Source organism: Eubalaena glacialis, chromosome 19 (assembly GCF_028564815.1).
Source record: "Eubalaena glacialis isolate mEubGla1 chromosome 19, mEubGla1.1.hap2.+ XY, whole genome shotgun sequence".
NCBI classification, from domain to species: Eukaryota; Metazoa; Chordata; class Mammalia; order Artiodactyla; family Balaenidae; genus Eubalaena; species Eubalaena glacialis.
The window spans coordinates 23,146,374-23,164,057 of NC_083734.1; the positions used below are offsets into that span (position 1 = coordinate 23,146,374).

The 17,684-nt window shown below is 56.7% G+C and overlaps 1 protein-coding gene across 2 annotated transcripts; it reads right to left on the reverse strand.

The window, feature by feature from the left end:
- Nucleotides 1-2,299: 2,299 nt before the first annotated feature.
- On the reverse strand, nucleotides 2,300-10,075 carry LHX1 (LIM homeobox 1). 2 transcript variants are annotated; one of them, XM_061174788.1, is made up of 6 exons: nucleotides 9,440-10,075; nucleotides 8,424-9,041; nucleotides 6,330-6,556; nucleotides 5,956-6,233; nucleotides 4,440-4,605; nucleotides 2,300-4,048 (listed from the first exon to the last, which is right to left on the reverse strand). In XM_061174788.1, exons 2-6 carry the CDS (start codon nucleotides 8,591-8,593, stop codon nucleotides 3,669-3,671), a joined length of 1,221 nt encoding a protein of 406 aa, XP_061030771.1. In that variant the 5' UTR covers nucleotides 8,594-9,041; nucleotides 9,440-10,075; the 3' UTR covers nucleotides 2,300-3,668. The 2 variants fall into 2 exon arrangements, with proteins under 2 accessions (XP_061030771.1, XP_061030770.1); XM_061174787.1 differs by having other exon boundaries at nucleotides 8,424-10,075.
- Nucleotides 10,076-17,684: the final 7,609 nt, after the last annotated feature.

Here is a 17,684-nt window from a genome sequence, read left to right on the forward strand (position 1 = left end):
ACTGCCCTTGTGATGTGAGCAGATGAGATGAGGAGGGGGAAGGGAATAAATGCGAGCATGCTCCGAAAAGAACAGTCCTCTCCAGAGAAGGTCAGAGGGTCTCCCAGTTCACGGTCCCTCTGCCTGCTGCCTAAGGGCTGCAAAGTGGCACACAGATGTAGGAAGAGCAGAGGATAGGCAGGGGTGACATTGGATACCACCCCCCCTCATTGTCCCAATCTCCTGTCTGTTCAGGTGACCAGGAGTTTCAAGAGTTTAGGGAAACCATGTTCTTACCTTTCTCCCTTCTCAGATACTACCAAGGGTCCCAGGCCCCTGCCAATGCCTGTCCTGGCTCTCCACACGTCGCCCTCCCCCACCTTGTCTAGCCCTAAAGCAGTTCTCACTTTTCCCCATCCTGGAAAAGAGAGGTGGGTGAGCTATGCCTTCCTCGTCCAGGGCAGATGGCAGCTCCCAGTCGCGGAACCCTGAGGGCAGGTGGCTAGAGGCACAGAGGTGGCAGCTTTAAGATGGCTGCAGGGAGAAACCAGGCTGCCAAGCCAGGCAGGAGAGGAGACTACGTTCGGGGTCAGAAGGGACCGCCTGGGCGCTCCCCTCCCGCCCGCACGCCTCTCCGGGGAGCGACCAGGCACAGTGGGATGGTGCAGCGCTCCTCTGTACCTCAGGGCCAGAGGTGGGCAGCACAGCTCTGATGGGAACAAGAACAGTCCCTGACATCCCTAGACCTCCCCGCCTCGGGCAGCTCCAAATTTGACCACTGAAGTTTGCCACCTGTCCAGGGATTCGTTAAGGTTCTGGACACAGCTTCCAAGGGGAAAGATCGAGCTGCTGCCAGAGAGAAGTCAGAGAGAAGAACTGCGTCCACACCGAGCACCCAACTCTAAAATGCTTATCAAGTACCGGATTCCACAATAAAGCTGCTAAATAATTCAGCAGGCTTGATAGGAAAATGTGGCTTCCCAATGAGCATACGTTCAGTTAAATGAATGTCTTTAAAGGAGGCTGGCTATAATGAATAAGTTGGCTGTGATTTAATGTATATAAATGCTAAAAGGGCAAAAACAAGGCGGCCTGCATACAAAGCAGATAAACAAATGTGCTGCATGCAGAGGCTAGGAGTTTCAAAAGTCTCCCCAGTATTTCATAAATTTGGATTTCTGAAAGAACACTGTCAGATTCCACCCAGATAGTCCTCCCCATTGAATAAGCTGTCATGTGGATGCAGTGAAATATTTATTTTAAAGCCTTCTTAGCAAGAAAGATACACTTGGTTGTATCTTAACAAAATATAAAAACAACACTGGAAATTGCATACCATTTCATGTAAAACCCTTGATTTAAAAAAAAAAAAAAGGAAATAAAGAATCCAGACTGAAATGTAGGTGATATGGAAAAGAAATTCTGGAACTGTGGTAGTGTCTGATAATAAAACACACACACGTATTTCACAGCAGATAAAATATTTAAATTCCTTCCATGTTTAATGAAGACTTGGAAGGGATTGAACTAGTTTTCAGAACCTTATGGCAACTCTCAGTTGAAATTTGATTTCTATATTGGTTAGTTTTACTCCTCTTTCAGAGAAAGTAATATGTATCTTGTGCCAAGCAAAATAGTTTTCCTTCTGGGAAACTTCAAATGAAACAAATACTATAAAACAACTATTTCACATCAGTTCTGTGAAAGGGATTAAAGTATTTCATTTATAGCTGTGCTGTACATTCATTTTATGTTATCTTTCAAACCACCAAGTTAGAAAGCAGGATTATCTATGGGAAATGAATTGAAATAGAAAAGGACCACCTCTAACGACCTACTTATAGGTAACTGACGTTCAGAAGTCTGGTTTTGCCTGTTTAGAGGGGAGAGGGAGAGAGTGCATGGGGTCTCATGCTTAATGACAGACTGGGACCACTCATTTTTAGCCATGGATTTGATTTCTATTTCCAGTTCTATATTAACTTATCAGCAAACATCTCTTCAATTGTATCTGTTAAAATTCACAGAATGCAAATCTGTAGTTAATAACAGCAGGAAGGCACAGAGAAAAGCTTGGCTGGCATTAGCAAAGGGGTTCAACTACAGCCAAGGTAAAAACAGATCCACCAGTCCTGTCTCTCTTCCTCCTGGCTTCTGAGAGGTCATTCGGCTCCATCACAGCTCAGTTCTAGTTGTTAAAACATCAAATAACACACCAATTATCTAAACATCAGATTTTCTATTTTTATTAAAAACTCACAAATTTATTCAACATGTTTTCTTTCATACAGTGAATGGTCTAATATGCACTGGAGGTCACACAAGCTTAGGTTTATCAGAACAATAAAAGACATGAGAAATTTAATATATAAAGAAAAAAGTAGCAGCTCTTGACTGCATATTTGACCATAAAATTTAAATATTTTGGACTTTTATTTTAAAGACACAAAAATAAAACCTGTGTGGGTCTATATAAGTCATATTAACAATTCCATGAATGTTCAACAGGACTAAAAATTAGCAAAGATTTTTTTTTTAAACCTTGTAACACTTTTTTTTTTTTTAACACTTTTTCAGGTTGTGGTGCCAGGCACCGTTACAGTATTTGTGCTATAATTACTCTATTTGGCAAGTGTCTGAATATCATGTTTTCTCTTTGCCTTGTGTAAACAACACCTTTTTACATACTAGCACAGTGAGCTGTGAGCCCTGTAAATCTGTCAGAACATCTACAGGAAAAGAAAATGAACAATTTTGGTTGATTGCTCAAAACATTTTGTTTTGAACAAGAGGTTTCAAAACAGGATATATTAGTAAAACACTGAACTCCTGAATTTAACGTTATACGTAAACAGTTGACTGTTTTTAGTTCAATAGTTTTTTTTTTTTAATTTTGTGTGTGTGAAGGTAGAATACTTTTCTTGTACAGCTGATGTTCAAGTCATTTTACTAAGAGGTCTGAATGGAGACCATCCTATTGAGTGTGTGTGTGTGTGTGTGTGTAGAGCTTTGTGAAGGTAGAAGAGTTGATACTGAGGGCTTTACATTTAGAATTTTGCAATTTTGGCAAAAACAAAAAAAAACAAAAAACCCAGAGAGACAAAAAATATATATATATATAGTCCCACCTGATGCACAGCAGGTCGGCGTTTCTGAAGCTATAAGTTTGCTGTCGCTGTTGCTGAACTCTGAGACAACACTAATAAATTTCCCAGAGCCAGAACCCTCCTGGCTGGCCCGGGAGCGCCCCGGCCGCTTCACCGCCCTCAACCGGCTGCGGGCGCAGCCTCCCTCCCCGCGGCTCCTGGCGTCACCACCGACTGGCCGCCCCCCGCGGCTGCCGTGGGTGTTTTTATGCAGCCCGCCGGGCTCTCGCTCACGCCGGCGGTGTCTGTCCAAGGATCCGGGTCCAGGTGGGAGGTGGGGAGAGGTCTGCGTTTCCCTGCGGGAGCCCCAGTTCTGCACCTTGCCAGCCAGCGCACGGATCCCAGTTTACCTCCAGGCGGATTTGGATTCTATTTCGTGTCCCCCTTTCCCATCCGGTCTCCCCAGACGGAAAAAGGTCCCCCAAGCTGGAGGAAGTGGGGGGGATGACTTGCTTTTATGGTTTTTTTTCTTTTTTTCTGTTTTTCTTAAATAAAGGTTCATTTCTGTACAACCACGAACTCCGCGGATCGTGCGCGTCTCCGCTACCACACGGCCGCCTCATTCATTTCGGGGGGGTGAGACAGGTGGTTTCCGTAGCTCGTCCCTCCGTTGACCGACAGCGACGAGAAGGGTGGGCTGGGCCCGAAGACCTCGGCCGACATTGAGTGGAGAGACCCGGGCAGGCTGGGCTCGGGGCTGGGCGAGTCCCCGGGAGGATGCGCCAGGATGTCGGTGAACCGCTGAGCCTCGCTCGACGGGTGGTGGCCGGGCAGCGGGTGCTCCAGGCCACCCAGGGGTGTCCCGGAAGGCCCGGACGACGGCACGAAGGGCAGGTCTACTGGCGTCTGAGCCTGCGAGGACGGGGGGCCTTGCGGGAAGAAGTCGTAGTTGCCTCCGGGAGCGTAGTACTCGCTCTGGTAATCTGCGGAGCGGCGGTGAGGAGGCTGTCAGGGCGGGGCCCTGGGTGGGGCGGGGTGACGGGGCGGGAAGGCGGGCCCGCGAGCCGGCTGGGGCGGGCAACTCGGGGAAGTCGCCAGTCGCCGGGCTCCCCTGCCGGGCCGGGAGCACGGAGAAGGCTGGGTGCGAACGCTGGAGCTGCTCCCTACCTGCCCATTCGCCTCATTCAGGATCGGGAATTCGGTCCGGTCTCACTACCTCCCCTCGATTTACTCCCCAGCTTCCACCCATCTCTTCCCTACTCTCCACTTCTCTAAGAAAGCCAGGAGCGCCTCCGCGCTGCCACCCGCTTCCGACGAAGCCAACCCGCCCTGCCCGCGCCCTGCCCGTGCCCTGCCCCTAGGCAGCGCACCCACCTCCATAGAAGGAGAAGGGCCCGTTGGGGATGAGCTCGCCCGGCTCCAGGCGGTCCACGAGCGGCCGCATCCGGCGCGGACTGCGGAAGAAGGCGTGGCGCCGGGCGCCCAGCGCGCTTAGCTGCTTCATCCTCCGTTCCTTGGACCGTCGGTTCTGGAACCAGACCTGAAGCACACACGCGGGGGCGGGGGGTGAGGCCCCGGAGACCCCACCTCCGACTTCGGGTGCGCGGCCGGACCTGGCGCCTCACCGCCTAACTCGCGGATTCCGGGCTGTGTGTGTGTGTTGTATATGGGGGGGGGGGGCGCGGTCTCTGAGTAGGACCGCGCAGGGTGGCCCTTGAGCCCATGGTGAACAGGATTCCCGACAGAGGAACCTGGGCAAGCCGCCCTGCTCAACATGAGGCAGTTGGAGTTGTTTCTAATAATTCCACCGACACAGTTACAGCTTCCGGGGGGCTGTACACACCGAGGCTCAACCTCCCCAAATAGGATCAGACACACAGCTTCCCTTTCAGGGACCCTGGCAGCCCCCTCCCCCGCATGATAGCGACAGAGCTCCAAACAGCCTCCTGTTGACAGTCTCCCAAAGATAGTGACACCAAAACCCACAGTCTCCTTTTCCACCCACGCACAATCTCCCAGTGCCAAACGTACTTATCCACAGCCTCTCACTGGTAGTGACACAGACATGCAGCCTCCCCTTCACCTGCACACAAGATCGCACAACCTTTCAAAGGCAGAGGGCCCCCGTGGAGGGCAGCCTGAATAGTGTGCCCATGCACACAGCCTCCCAGGCACATCCACCCATACCCTCGCAGGGCCTCCAGGCACCGGACACCTAACCTTGGGCCCAAGACTCGGGCCCGACTGAATACACGCAGTCTCAAGACCTCACAACGGGCACCTGCGCAGCTGCCTGGATGGCCACCTCCCATCCCATGCTACTCTGGACAGGCCGAGGTAGAGCTGACTCCCGCCCCGACCACCTTCCCTTCAAACCTGGACAGCCCACCTCTCTTCGGAGGGGAAGTCTCTGCTCTGGGGCTTGTTTAACCGGGGCAAGAGACCCACAAAGTTGGGGGTGGGGACCCGCAGAGGGAGATTACGTTGTGCAGAAGCCAGCGGAACCGATTAATTCCCGGATGCACAGCGACCTCTTGGCTCTTCCCGAACAGGGGTGGTAGCGCGGACAGACAGGTCCCAACTCTCGTCGCAGTGTCCGACAGTGTCCCCTCCTCCAGCCTCATGCTCCCCGTCCCTCCCCCACCGTCACCACTCTCACCTGCGCTGGACCAGGAAGAGGAGGAGGTACAAGGAATTCCAGATGCTCTATGCATCTGGCGACGCTTCGAAGTTCGAACCGGGTAGGGTTGTGTCTGGACCTCTCCCCTCCCCCTCCGCCAACCTCCAGGGACTCGCTCTGCTCCGCAAAACAGCTCCCCGCCCCAGCTCGGCCTGCACGGAGTAGCTGTGTGGGCCTCTAGGAAACTGAGTGGCACGCTCGGGCCCTGACCTGGATGACACGCATGTTGAGGCCAGTCTCCTGAGCCAGCTGCTCGCGGATGTGGCGCGTGGGCTTGGGTGTAGCGGCAAAGGCGGCCTTCAGCGTCTCCAGCTGCTTGGCTTTGATGGTGGTGCGCGGCCCTCTCCGCTTGGCCCCCAGGTTCTGGTCGTCGTTCTCATTGCTGCCGCCTTCCTTGTCCGACACATTGGCGCTCTCCGAGTCCTTGGCGTCGTCCTGCGACGGGTCTTGGGAGTCCGGAGACAAACTGGGGTCACTGCCCGTGGTGGCTGGGGAGAGGGAAGGGACAGGTGAGCAGCAACCTTGGCGGGCCTTCCTCCCCCGGGACCCACCCGCCTCTAAGGAGCCGGGAATTAGGGCCTCACCCGAGTGGAGGCTGTTCTCTTTGGCGACGCTGCTGTTGCTTAGGTAATCCTCTTTGCAGACGAACTTGTTCTCATCGATGATGTAGAGCTCCTCGCCGGTGGAGAGCTGCTTGTTACACATCATGCAGGTGAAGCAGTTCAGGTGAAACACTTTGCTCCGGGCTCTCCGCACCAGGTCGCTAGGGGAGATGCCCTGCGCGCAGCCTGCGCATTTGGTACCGAAACACCTGCAGGGGGGCAGGTTGGCGAGGGCCAGGGGAAGACAGAAACAGGGAGAAAGGCGATAGAGAAAGAAAGTGGAGAAAGAAGAATAGGAAAAAGGAAAAGGAGAAAGAGAGAGAGAGCCAAAAAGAGAGGCAGAATGCCGATTAAGCAGGCAAGAAGGCAGGAGAAAGCGCGGGGCACCAGTGAAAAGTCAGGGAGGAGATACACAGGGTTAGAACGATGGAGTAAGGAGCTCAAGCTGCCCCCACCCCTAGCCTCACGCCCAGCGTTGTCCCAGAGGGAAAAAGCGCTGCCGAAGAAGGCGGCAAGGTGGCGACGGGAAGGGAGAGGGAGGCACCTATTTTCCGATTAGATTCGGAGAACAAAATTAGAGCGCCACACAAATGCGTCTCGGACGCCGCTTTTCTCTATATTGCCTCTCCTTCGTCGAAAAAGAACGCGCGCACGGGTTGGGGGTTGGCAAGGTCCAGTCCAGCCGCGGGTAAACAAACAGCCGCGGAGAGCCCGGATGGCCACAGCCAGGCCTTCGCCACGTTCAAGCCCAAAGCCCAGCAGGTTGGCGCAAGCTAGACCGCATGGGGGCTCTAGGTGCCGGGCCGCGCTTCGCGGGAGCCAGGCTTCTGGGGCCCACTGGCAGTCGGCACCGTTCGCCGCTCCCTGGCTTGGCTCCCGCCAGTAGCGGGAGGCCCGGCACCACCTGCCGAGGCCCAGAGGCTCAGCCTGCGCTTGCTCTCGGCAATACCAGCGGACAGAGCTTTGCTCCATGGTCCGCCGCAACCAGAGCCGCGCATCCCAGGGATGCACTGGGGACAGCGCGTCCCAGGCCTTTGAGCAAAGCGACCCGGGTGGCTTCGAACCCCCACTCTGTCCCCCAGTTTGATCTGTTACCACAAACTCAGAGAAAAGCAGAGACCAAGTCAGCCAAGTAAACTGGGAGATTTCAAACGGGCACAAGGGAATTTCAGTTCGATTTTGCTCCAGTTCTCTGTTGACTTGTGCGTTGTGTGGATTTGGTGGCAAGACAGTAACTTTAAGAGGATTCAATTAAAATGCTAAACGGAGGAGGGCTGTCGGGAGAAGTCCCCCGGCTCCGACGACCCGGGTCTCGGCTTTTCCCCAGGTTTCGGCAAGGAGGTGGCGGGCTGTGGCGGGCAGAGCCTGGGAGAGCTCCGAGCGGAGCCTGCGCCTCAGAGCCGAGGTCGGCGTTGGGCGGAGGCCGAACCTCCCGCCAACCCGGGAAGCCGGGTAAGGTCTAGGCTACCGTGCAGTAGTGTGCCCAGGTCGGCGCTGGGAGGCCCATCCGGGTTTCAGGAAGACCCTGGGGCGTGCAGGATAGGCACCATAGCTGAGCGTTTCCCAGCCGCTGCCACCGCAGGCGACTCGGACACTCCATGCAAAAGGCTCGGCGGTTCCCGCCAAGACTTCTCGGAGACGGAAAAGACAGTGGCATGGAGCTAGCCCGAGCTTCTAAGCTCAGCCTGGCGGATGAGCAAAGCCGGGAGGCCCGGAGAATGCAGTCGCTGGAGAGCTCTGCAAGGGGAAAGGCAGGAGCCGGGGCTACACCTCCTGAGGCTGAGCTACCTCCTTCCAAGCTTGGAGAGGCTTCTGGCTCAGAGGCGAGCTCAGACTCTTTCTTCCCAGGCACGTGCAGCCAAGCCCGGACCCACAATTTCCAGGACGAAAGCAGGCCGCGTCCCGGGGAGCCCAGTGCGCCAGCTGGCGAAGAGGCGGGAGCCCCCGGGACTTGGCTGCCCTCTCCAAAGGCAGTTCCTAACGCGGCCGCCGCAGCCACGCTGACCTCTGATCCGAAGCTGGCTGGGAAGGGCCCGCGGGGAAGGAGCAGCAGAGGCGCGCGAGGGAAGTACTCACCGGAAGAAGTCGTTTTTGCAGTAGAGCTTGCCTTCCCGGGAGAAGCACTTCTCGGTCAGGTTGCATTTACATTCACAGCACTGGACGCACTTGACGTGCCAGGCCCTGTCCAGCACGTTCAAGAGGAAGCGGTCCAGGATGGGCCTTTTGCAGCCGGCACAGTGCACCATGGTCTTTGGTTTGGTCGGGTGAGGCCCGGAGAGAGAAGCGCAGGTAGAGCCGAGGGGATGATTCACCAAGACGACCGGCAGGAACTCCCCAGCCCCTCCAAAATGGGGAGACACACTTGGCAGTGCAAACCGAAACCCGCACCGGAAAATCAGAGAGAGGGAGGAGGCTGATGGGGGGCGGGGGGCGCCTCGGTGGAGTGTGCAGCCCGACAGTCCCGGGGCCCCGGGGCACAGCAGCGCCGCCGCCGCTCCTGGGGCGAGGAAAGAGTCTCAGGCGGGCGAGAAAGCGACTCTTCTGTCCAGAGCCCGCGAAGGAGTGAAGGTCACCGAGAACGGCGACAGGAACGGAAATAAATAAATAAAACGGAGTCGGAGAAGGAAGAGGACGACGCGGCGAGCTCGGCTTGCAGAGAAAGCGCCGCTGAGTTCTTTCAGGCTTGAGGTAGAGCTGTCAGAAGTCAAAGTGCATCTGCTTTTGTCGGGGTATGAGGGCGGGTGTGTGTGTGTGTGTGTGCAGGGCTGCCCGTCACCGGAATTTCCCCTCCTCTTTTTATAAAAGAGAAGAACCAAACGAGTAGGGAAGCTTTGGATCCTAAACTGTCGGCCTCGCGCAACGGGTCGGGACGCCCTCGGAGCCTGCGGTGGGCCTGGGGGAGGGGGCGGGGGCAGGCCGCGGGGGAAGGGAGGGAGGGAGGAAAGGAGGAAGATCTCGTTGTTGATTGTTGTTGTTGCTTAGGTTTCCCCCCTTCTGGAGAAGTGTTTGTGTCAATCAAGAGTGAGAGGGACAACTCCGGGCGGACGCAGCCAGGTGCGCGCGCCCGCTCCCCACCGCCCCAGCCCCGTCACCTCGGCCCGTGGCCTGCCTGGCGGCCTCCGTCTCCTCGGGACGGCCCTCCCTGCGCCTGGACTCCTTCGGGGAGGGGGTGCCGTCTGGCTCCTCACCGCGCCTGGCCGTGCATCGTGGCTCCAGTAGCAACTCGCGGCCGCCTGGGCGCGCAGCCCCACATCGCTCGGCCCACGCTCCAGCTGCCTGCGTGCAACCCCACAGTCTCTCGACTTTCTTTTCTTTTCCTTTTCCCCTCTTTTTTCGTTGTGATGGCAAATGTGGGTTTCCTTTCTAGCCTCTTTCCTTCCTTCCTTTTTTTTTTCTTTTCTTTTGCAGCGGGAGGAGTCGGGGGGAGGGGGAGTAGCTTGAAGAGCTTTTTAAAAAACGTCCTGGTGCAGCGGCTACAGTTCTGTGCGGCTGGAACAGCTCGGCACGGGCCGCCGCTCTCGCCTTCCGGGCCGCAGTTCGTTGCAGGCTGTCCCCGGACAAGCGTCCCTCTGTCCCTGGTCTCCTGGCCCAGTCCGCCGCCCCGGCGCGTCTCTCCCCAGTTCCGGTGGCTCGGTCACTGCTCCTGGCTGTTGGCTGGGCTCTGGAAGCCCCCTCGCCTTAATGCAGCGCCCGCCGACGTCACGGCGGCCTGCGACCAATCAGCGGCTCGCGGTCCCTCTGTAAACCATTCTGCATCCCCCGGCTGGGGAGAGTGCCGGGAGACCGCGTTTAGAGGATCAGTGGCGGCGGCAACCGCGGCCCGGCGCGGTGCGGGCGGCGGGCAGCGAGGTGCCCGGGTCCCCTGCTGCTCCGGTAAGGCGTCGGTTTCGGTGGGAGAGACTGAGAGAGCGCGGGAGTAGGCGCAGGCGGAGGGCAGAGTTCTGCCGGAGAGGGGCAGTAACCCAAGATCGAGCCTTGTTGGAGGTTGGGGTGCAGCTGGGTCCGGGAGCTTCGGCGGCCCAGGTGCACTCTTTGGCTTTGCAGTTCAGCGGGTGCTGGCTTTTTTTTTTTTTTTCCTCTTGCTTTCTTGGCCTAGAAGTTTGCCCCGGGCGCAGCGCTTGTCTTTGGGGGAGTTGGGCGGGGGAGGGCGTTTGGCAGCAGAATCTCCTTCCTCCGGTCCCTCCTTCTGTGCCCCCTCCCCCAATCCATCCAAAGTCCACAGGGTCCGGGTCTCTGGGAGATCTGGGTGTCTGTTTCCCGCAGCGCAGTCTTGGAAAGTTGATTCCGGCGGTTTCCTGGTGGGGCGGGGGAGACCGGAGGCGCGGCGCCGGGGCGGGGGAAAAGAGTGGGTGGCGAAGCGCCTCGGGTGAGGAGTTGCAACCCCGGCGAGAAGTTGTGAGAAAACTGTGATCCGGAGACACCTTTTCCATACAAAAACAAAAGACTAGGCGGGAAACCGTGGGGCAATAGCGGCGGCTGGGGGGGGGGGGTGGTAGTGACGGTGGGAACGGGGACGTCCTGGGGGCTCCACGGCGAAGCTGCAGAGGATTGGGGTGTGCAGAGTACGGGCCCTGCCGCCCTGTCCCCTTTTCCAGGCTCCGGGCTGGCACCAGCTTCCCCGGACAAGCGCAGAACAACCTCCGGTAGTTCACGTCTTAGGCAACCTATACTTCCCTAATTTTCCTCAGGGTATAAACTAGGGACCACTGCCCACGGGGGCAGATTTTCCCAGAAGTGGGGGTCGGGTCCGGGTCCTGAGACTCTTAGCCTCGAAGAGTCACTCTAGTTCCGCGGCCCACACCAGTCAAATACCAAATTCCGTTTCGACAGCACCATTTCTATGCTTCACCGGGACTTCTCCCCAAGTGAAATCTGAAGGTGGCAGGGCTGGGCAGTCCCGCATTTGCTCCTCGTTTTTGTTTTTGGGGGGCAGGGGTATTAGAAAGGCGCATTCGGCCCGAGTGTAGAAGGAAATAAGGATGGGCAGCCAGCCAGCAAGGTCTAGCCGGTATTTTGAGAATGGCCTTTTGACCCCCCACGCGGTGCTGGGTTCAGACATCTCACACACGGCCGGAGCTAAGTTGGGGGAAATGCGCCCTGCAATGCAATTGTTATGAACGTGGCAGGCAAGGAATCCAGTTCTTTGCAAAATGGAATACCCTCTTCGAACGAACCGGTTAGCCGCAACAGCGAATTTGGTTTGCGCTCTGCGGACTGGGATTTTAGGGCTCTGCCAACACTCTTTTCCTTCCTCTAAGCCTCCGCCCGCCCAGCCCTGCACCCCAGAGGCCCGCCGGCAGCCCCCGCCTTGCCGCCCGCGTCACCTTTTCATTGGAAGCCGAAGCCAAGGCCGGCAGTGAGGCTCTTTGGCGCTCCGCCCATCTTGACCTCTGGGCGCGAGGGCCCTTTCGCCTTCTCCGCACCCCCTCCACACACACCTGGCCTCTGGCTCCCCACTGCGGGGAGGGCGGCGTAGGGGCTGGTTGTCTCTCGCAACAGCCCCCTACGCGGGTCTCTCCCAGGCGGGGGCTCAGGGCAGAGCTGGGGATGCGGAGGGCGGCTCTCCAACCCAGCAGGCCGGCTTCGAAGGATGCGACTTGGCTTTGTGCTCCTCCCGCGGACCCGGCATTTCCAGGAGCCAGCCGACCCGTAGCCCGTACTCCAGGACCCGGGGAGGCGCTAAGAGCTGCGTGGCGCGGGGTCCTCGCCTCCTCCACCCTGACCCGGAGGCACCTCTCCAGTCCTCTGCGCCGGGTGAGGCCCGCGGGAGGGGGTGGTCCTGTGAGCGGTCTCCACGCTCTCCCCACCACCCCCCCACACCCCCAGCTGTCTTGGTTCTCGCCGCCAGCGCCCTCAACTCAACCGCCCCTTTCTGGAATCTATAGCGGACCCTGTCCCGAGTGGCTCCACCCCGCCCCCGCCCCAGCTGGGCTCCTTCTCATGCAAAGCAGAGGGACCGCGGGGGTGGGGGGCAGTCGGCGGGGACTTACGGGGCGACAGCTGGACCCGGCTGCCGGCCCTTCCTGAACCCGAGGCCTGCCGCCTCCTTTCGAGTGGGCTGGAGGAGGTTTGCTGCAGCCGTTTGGGGGTGCGGGGACCTCGACGTGGGGGAAAGAGGATCCCTCCCTGCGGGCGGACTAGCGCGGCAAGGGAGTTGAGGGCGAGGGCAGGACGCGGACTCTAGGCCATCGGGCTCCGGGGTCCAGATGGCTCAGTAAACAGGTCCGCGGGAACTAACCCCAGTGTCTCGCAGGGCGTCGGGGTGAGAAACTCGAAGCGCGCCTCCTGGCTCCTGATTCTAGAAATTTAAGTCCAATTTTAACGCCTCCAAGGCGACAGCACAGTAGATTAATGTGTTTTCTTCGTATTTCCATTGAGCTTTTATTTTAAAATGTAATTGGTCGCAGAGACATGGAGAGAAAACTGACCGTCTCCTAAGCTTCTCAGCTCAGCTCTGCTTTTAAGCCCATGTCTGCTCAGCCAAGAGCACCAACCTTGCCTCCTCACCCTCTCCGCCACCCTTACTGCCTGCGTCCTGAAGTCCGCAGGCGCTCTCTACCCAAAGCTCTCCACGTCTCCCATACCCACAACCACGCACAGCGCACGGCTGCCAGGTGGTGTAAATTCTGCACCGGGTGCCGGGAGGGGCAATCTGCCGCCCAGTCATCGCTCAGTGGCCGCAGAATCCTCTGGACCTCATCCCAGACGTCCTTGGAAAAGACCCCAGAGGGCCCTGGAAGCGGCTTTCACATCACAGGTTTCCGCTATGAGAATCGCCTTGAGGATCAGCCCAAGAGGAGGGACCTGGCCCGGAAACGGGGGATGGGAGGATTCTGCCAGCTCTTCCCAGCCGCCCTGCAGTTGGGGGGCTGAAGGCTCCCCCTCCTGCACCCCCTTTCTTCCCGCCGCCTCCTTGATTCCGAGCCCTACGTGGCCTCCCTCCCCGACGAGTGGCTTGGGAGACCCAAGGACCCGAGCTTGCCGACAAGGTCGGCTGCTGTTGGTCCCGATAACTCCCACCGCCCCGGCCGCTTCCCTCCTCGCCCAGGGCGCTCCTGTACAGCCCGCGGCCTCCAGAAACCGGCGGTGAGGCCGCGAAAGGGGGCGCCTGGGGCGGAGCGGGCTCTAGATGGGTACCTGCGCCCGGCCCGCAGCAATAGGGCGCGACCAGCCGCCACCTTCCAGGAAGAGGGAGAAGGGAGCGAGCCGGGCGCGTCCGGGACCCTTCCAGGACCGGAGACCACGCAAACTCCGCACAGACTCGGTGAGGACGCCACACGTGCGACGCAGGAAGCTGGCCCGAGTCCCTGGGATCTGATCTGACCTCTCCCCGCTCTCTCTTTGCCCTCTCTCGTTTGCTCCTGCCTCGGGTTGCCTTAATCTCACTCCAACACTCTCTCCTGGAAATGATCTACTTGCGTGCAGCACTTTACAGTTTTTATCGCAACCTGCCCAGAACCACATAGTAAGAGGGGGGATCGGTATTAGCTCTTTCCCGGGGAAGAAACCCAAGTTAGGGGGTTTGCCCGAGATTCCTGGGTCAGTGTGCTACTGAAGGCGAGAAGTTTGGGGGTCTTGTCACCCTGCCCCTTTGTGTACTTGGCCCGGCCATGTTTCCAAGGCCCGGGTGGGGGGAGGCGGGGGACCTCGAGGCCAGGAAAGGGCAGCATCCGGCCGGGCCTTCACGGTGCGCGCTCGGGCTGGGTAAACAACGCCTGGCTTCCCACGAGGGCTGGAGGCACCCTGGGCACGAAGGGGGGAGCCAGGTCGAGCGTGGTGATCTCAGATGCAAGTCAGCACCGCCGCGCGGAGCAAAGACAGGACATGGAGAGTCTGGGACGGAGAGGGTGAGCTGGAGAAGGCGGGACAGAGAGAGAAAGACAGAAGTCAGGGCAGGGGGATGGGAACAGCGAATAAGGGCAGAAACCCAGAGGAAAACAGAGAAGGACTGTGGAAAAGTACGTGGGGAATAAAAGGAGGAAAGACATACTGGGGGAAATGCGTGGAGGAGTGGAGGAAAAGAAACCCAGCGACAAAAAAGGCGGCAGGGAGAGGCTCAGAGCCCAGGACCCAGCAGGTGCTGCGGGCGGGTCCTGGCAGTGACTGGAGGGTGTCTGGTGTGTGACAGTCGGGATCGCAGGCAGGAGAAAAGGAGGCGGCCTTTTTGGTGGGAGACTCAGAGCCCGTGGAAAAGCGTGTGAGCGGCTCTGGGCAGGAATCCAACAAATAAATAAAACGTCTAAGACAGCGTGACAACAATGTGTATTTGGGTGCGTGCCCGTGTTCCTCTGTCTGAACACACTCACAGCCAGTAAGGAAGACAAACGGGGCTCGTGCCTCCGAGTAATTAATCCTCTCACTAATTGACTCTCTCTCCTTACCTAATGGCGGTGGTCACTGCTGATATCTGGAGAGACATCAGGTGGGGAGAGAGAGAGAAAGACACCCCAAAGCTAACCATCTTTGGGACTGGGATTGAGTTCTTTCTGGACTTGGCAGCTCTAAGCCCCCTCTTTTTGGGGGACAGAGTTCCATAGATGTTGCTGCCTCACCAGCCCCTCCATGTTTGCACTAATAAAGCTCTGCTCAGATTAGGGGTGCCCAGGAGCCCTACACACACACACACACACACACACACACACACGCCCTTCATCAATCTCAGAGGCTGAAAGCCACCCACTGCCCCTCTGCTGGACACTGCCTACCTCCAGGCGATACCAAAGCTCCCCTTCCCTGTTGTTCCCCCAGGAGCCCAGACCCTGCACTCCCTTCTTTCAGTCACTACTTACTCTTCCCTGGCCTGGGATGTGTCCTGCAGCCCCTAGCAGAGCAGGCGAGGATTCGAATGAGTTAGGAAGCAGCAGGAGGGATGAGGTCAGGGCAAGGATGGGAAGAAGCTTCTGGGGACAAACCCACTCAGACTTGGGTGGAGGGACACAAGAGGGGAGCAACGCACACCTGGCAGGAGTGAGGCCTCTGGGGACAGAGGAGAAAAAAGGTGGCTGCTATGTACCGTGGGAGAGAGTGTCAAGTGTGTGGGAGGGCAGGAAGGTGACCATGTCTGTGACTGCGAGGGCGACAGTTCTGTCTCTCTGTGTGAGCACAGGGAGGGGCCCCTCTTATTTTACCCACAGCACCCTCAGTTCTCAGGACTGGGGAAAGAGGCAGGGGAGAGAGGGTTGCACTGGGACAAAACCTCTGGTAGCTGAGTTGGCCCGAAGGGGCCCAAGGCCCACAGTCTGTCTGATGATGCAGGTTTGAGGCTTGGGTTTGGGAGGTGAATGTCAACTCTCACCCCTTCGAGGTGGCAGCTTTGCTCTGTTGGCTCCTCAGAGGCTAAATAATTACTGAGATCCATAAACCACCCAGTCTAGGGAGAGGAAAGGGGGGAGGGCAGTTCCTCAGGAAAAAAAAAATCCACTCCCCCAACTAAATACATTTTTAATTGTCCCTTGGGAACATTTGTACATTTGACCAAAGCAAATCCCCAAGCAGGAACAGCAAAATTTGTCATAGGGGCTGGCAGTCTGGAGAGAGTTGGGGGTCTGGAGAAGAGGGAGGTGGGGAGAGATGGCGGGCATGTATTTGAGAAAGTGAGAAACTTGGCTCTTCCCTCCCTGTTGCCGTCATGCTTTAGAAAGAAAGTGAGCAAGAGGAATAAAGTTCCAGAGGAAAGAAAGAGAAGGGCATATAAAAGGCACATCCAAAGCAGAAAGGAAAGAAAGTGAAGAAGAAAGAAAAAGACAGGTGGGGGGCAGAGACGGTAATAAAACAGGGTGAAGGCGGCCCCAGGAGGCTGGGCCTCGTCCCAAACCATCCGTCTTCATTGTCTCCGTGTGTGCAAAGGCAACTCCGGCATGAGGAAAAGCCACTATTGGAGCTGCGGCTTTATTTTATATCCTATACATCAGGAGGGAGGCAAAGCTTTATTTTCGCCAAGAGACAGATATTTTATTTCTCTCTTACGGTTTTATGTGTGAGAGATGTCAGGTTGCCACAATGGATGGCTAATGCATAGGCAAGAGGAAACCGTGTTGGCATGCTGTGTGTCATGGGGTCTTGGGGGGGTGAGCGGGCCTGGGATTTAGGGCTGATGGGCCACTCTGGGGGATTTCTGCCAAAACATCTCTCTTCATAAATCCAGAAGCATGGTCAGCTCAACAGGGAGAAGAAGGAGTTTTAGAGGGAAAAGAGTTGGGCTTAGTAATAAACAGAACACACAAAGGAACCGCTTATCTTCCGAGAGGCTGGGGCAACAGGGGCAAGGCGGCCCCATGGAAATGCCAAGACCCACGTCGAAATACACACGTGCCATTCACAGGGAAGTATTTTCCTATAGAATCCAATGTCAGTTTGCTTCCTTGTCCCATTTGCTATTTTCCCACTCTTGTTTCTCCCTTCACCAGAAATCTTTTTTCACCTCCTCAGAGCCTGGAGTGGGGGGAGAGCTATTAATTTGCAAATCATCTGATCTGTGAAAGGATCAAGATGCCTGTTCTTCACCACTAAATCCAATGTCTTGAGTGGACACACGTGTGCACACGTGAGCCCATCATGCTGTGAATCCTGGGAGTGTAGGTGCCAGATTTGAATCCAAGGAAAGCACCTCCCACCCCGGCCCCCTCCCCTAGGACCTGTGGCCGAATTAAGCCTTAGGTCCCAAACTGCATAATGTTCTTATTTTTAAACCTGGAGAGAAGGGGGAGTGAAGAGACAAAGACAGCGGGGAAGCATGTCCACTAGTCTCCTCCACTCCCAGCCCCCACAAACCATTTCTCATGAGAGTAGCTTTTACTCATTCTCATGTCCTACTCTTGTAATTTTTTGCTTTCTTGGTTTACATCCACAGTGGAGCAGAAAGGTGATCATGCCCTTTCCCTCTTTTCAGAGGATGGGAGGCAGCACAGGGTCTCTGGACAGTGAACATGGGGACCTGGCCACACTGTCCTTAGCCCTGACCTTTGGGGAACACATTGAACCTTTTGGGGCATCAGTTTCCCCATCTGTAATCCGAGGGAATTTGGCTACATAATTGCTCAGGTCCCTTCCAGCTCCGACCTCCTCTGACCGAATGAGATAATGTGTGGAAACACTTTGTAAACGCTAAAGCCGGACGAATGCCAGGGATTATTATTACGATTCTAATCAATCCTCTTTTCTCCACGTGGATCTTGGCTGGTTAGTGCCAGCAAGCAGGCTGAAGAGGACCGACAGCGAGAAAGCGAAGCGGAGGTGGAAAAGCTCTGTGCCATGGACAGAAAAAACAACTCTGTCTCTCCAGAAACATTCTGCCTCTATGCACTCCCACCCCCCAGGCCTGGTGGGAAGGGGTGGGGA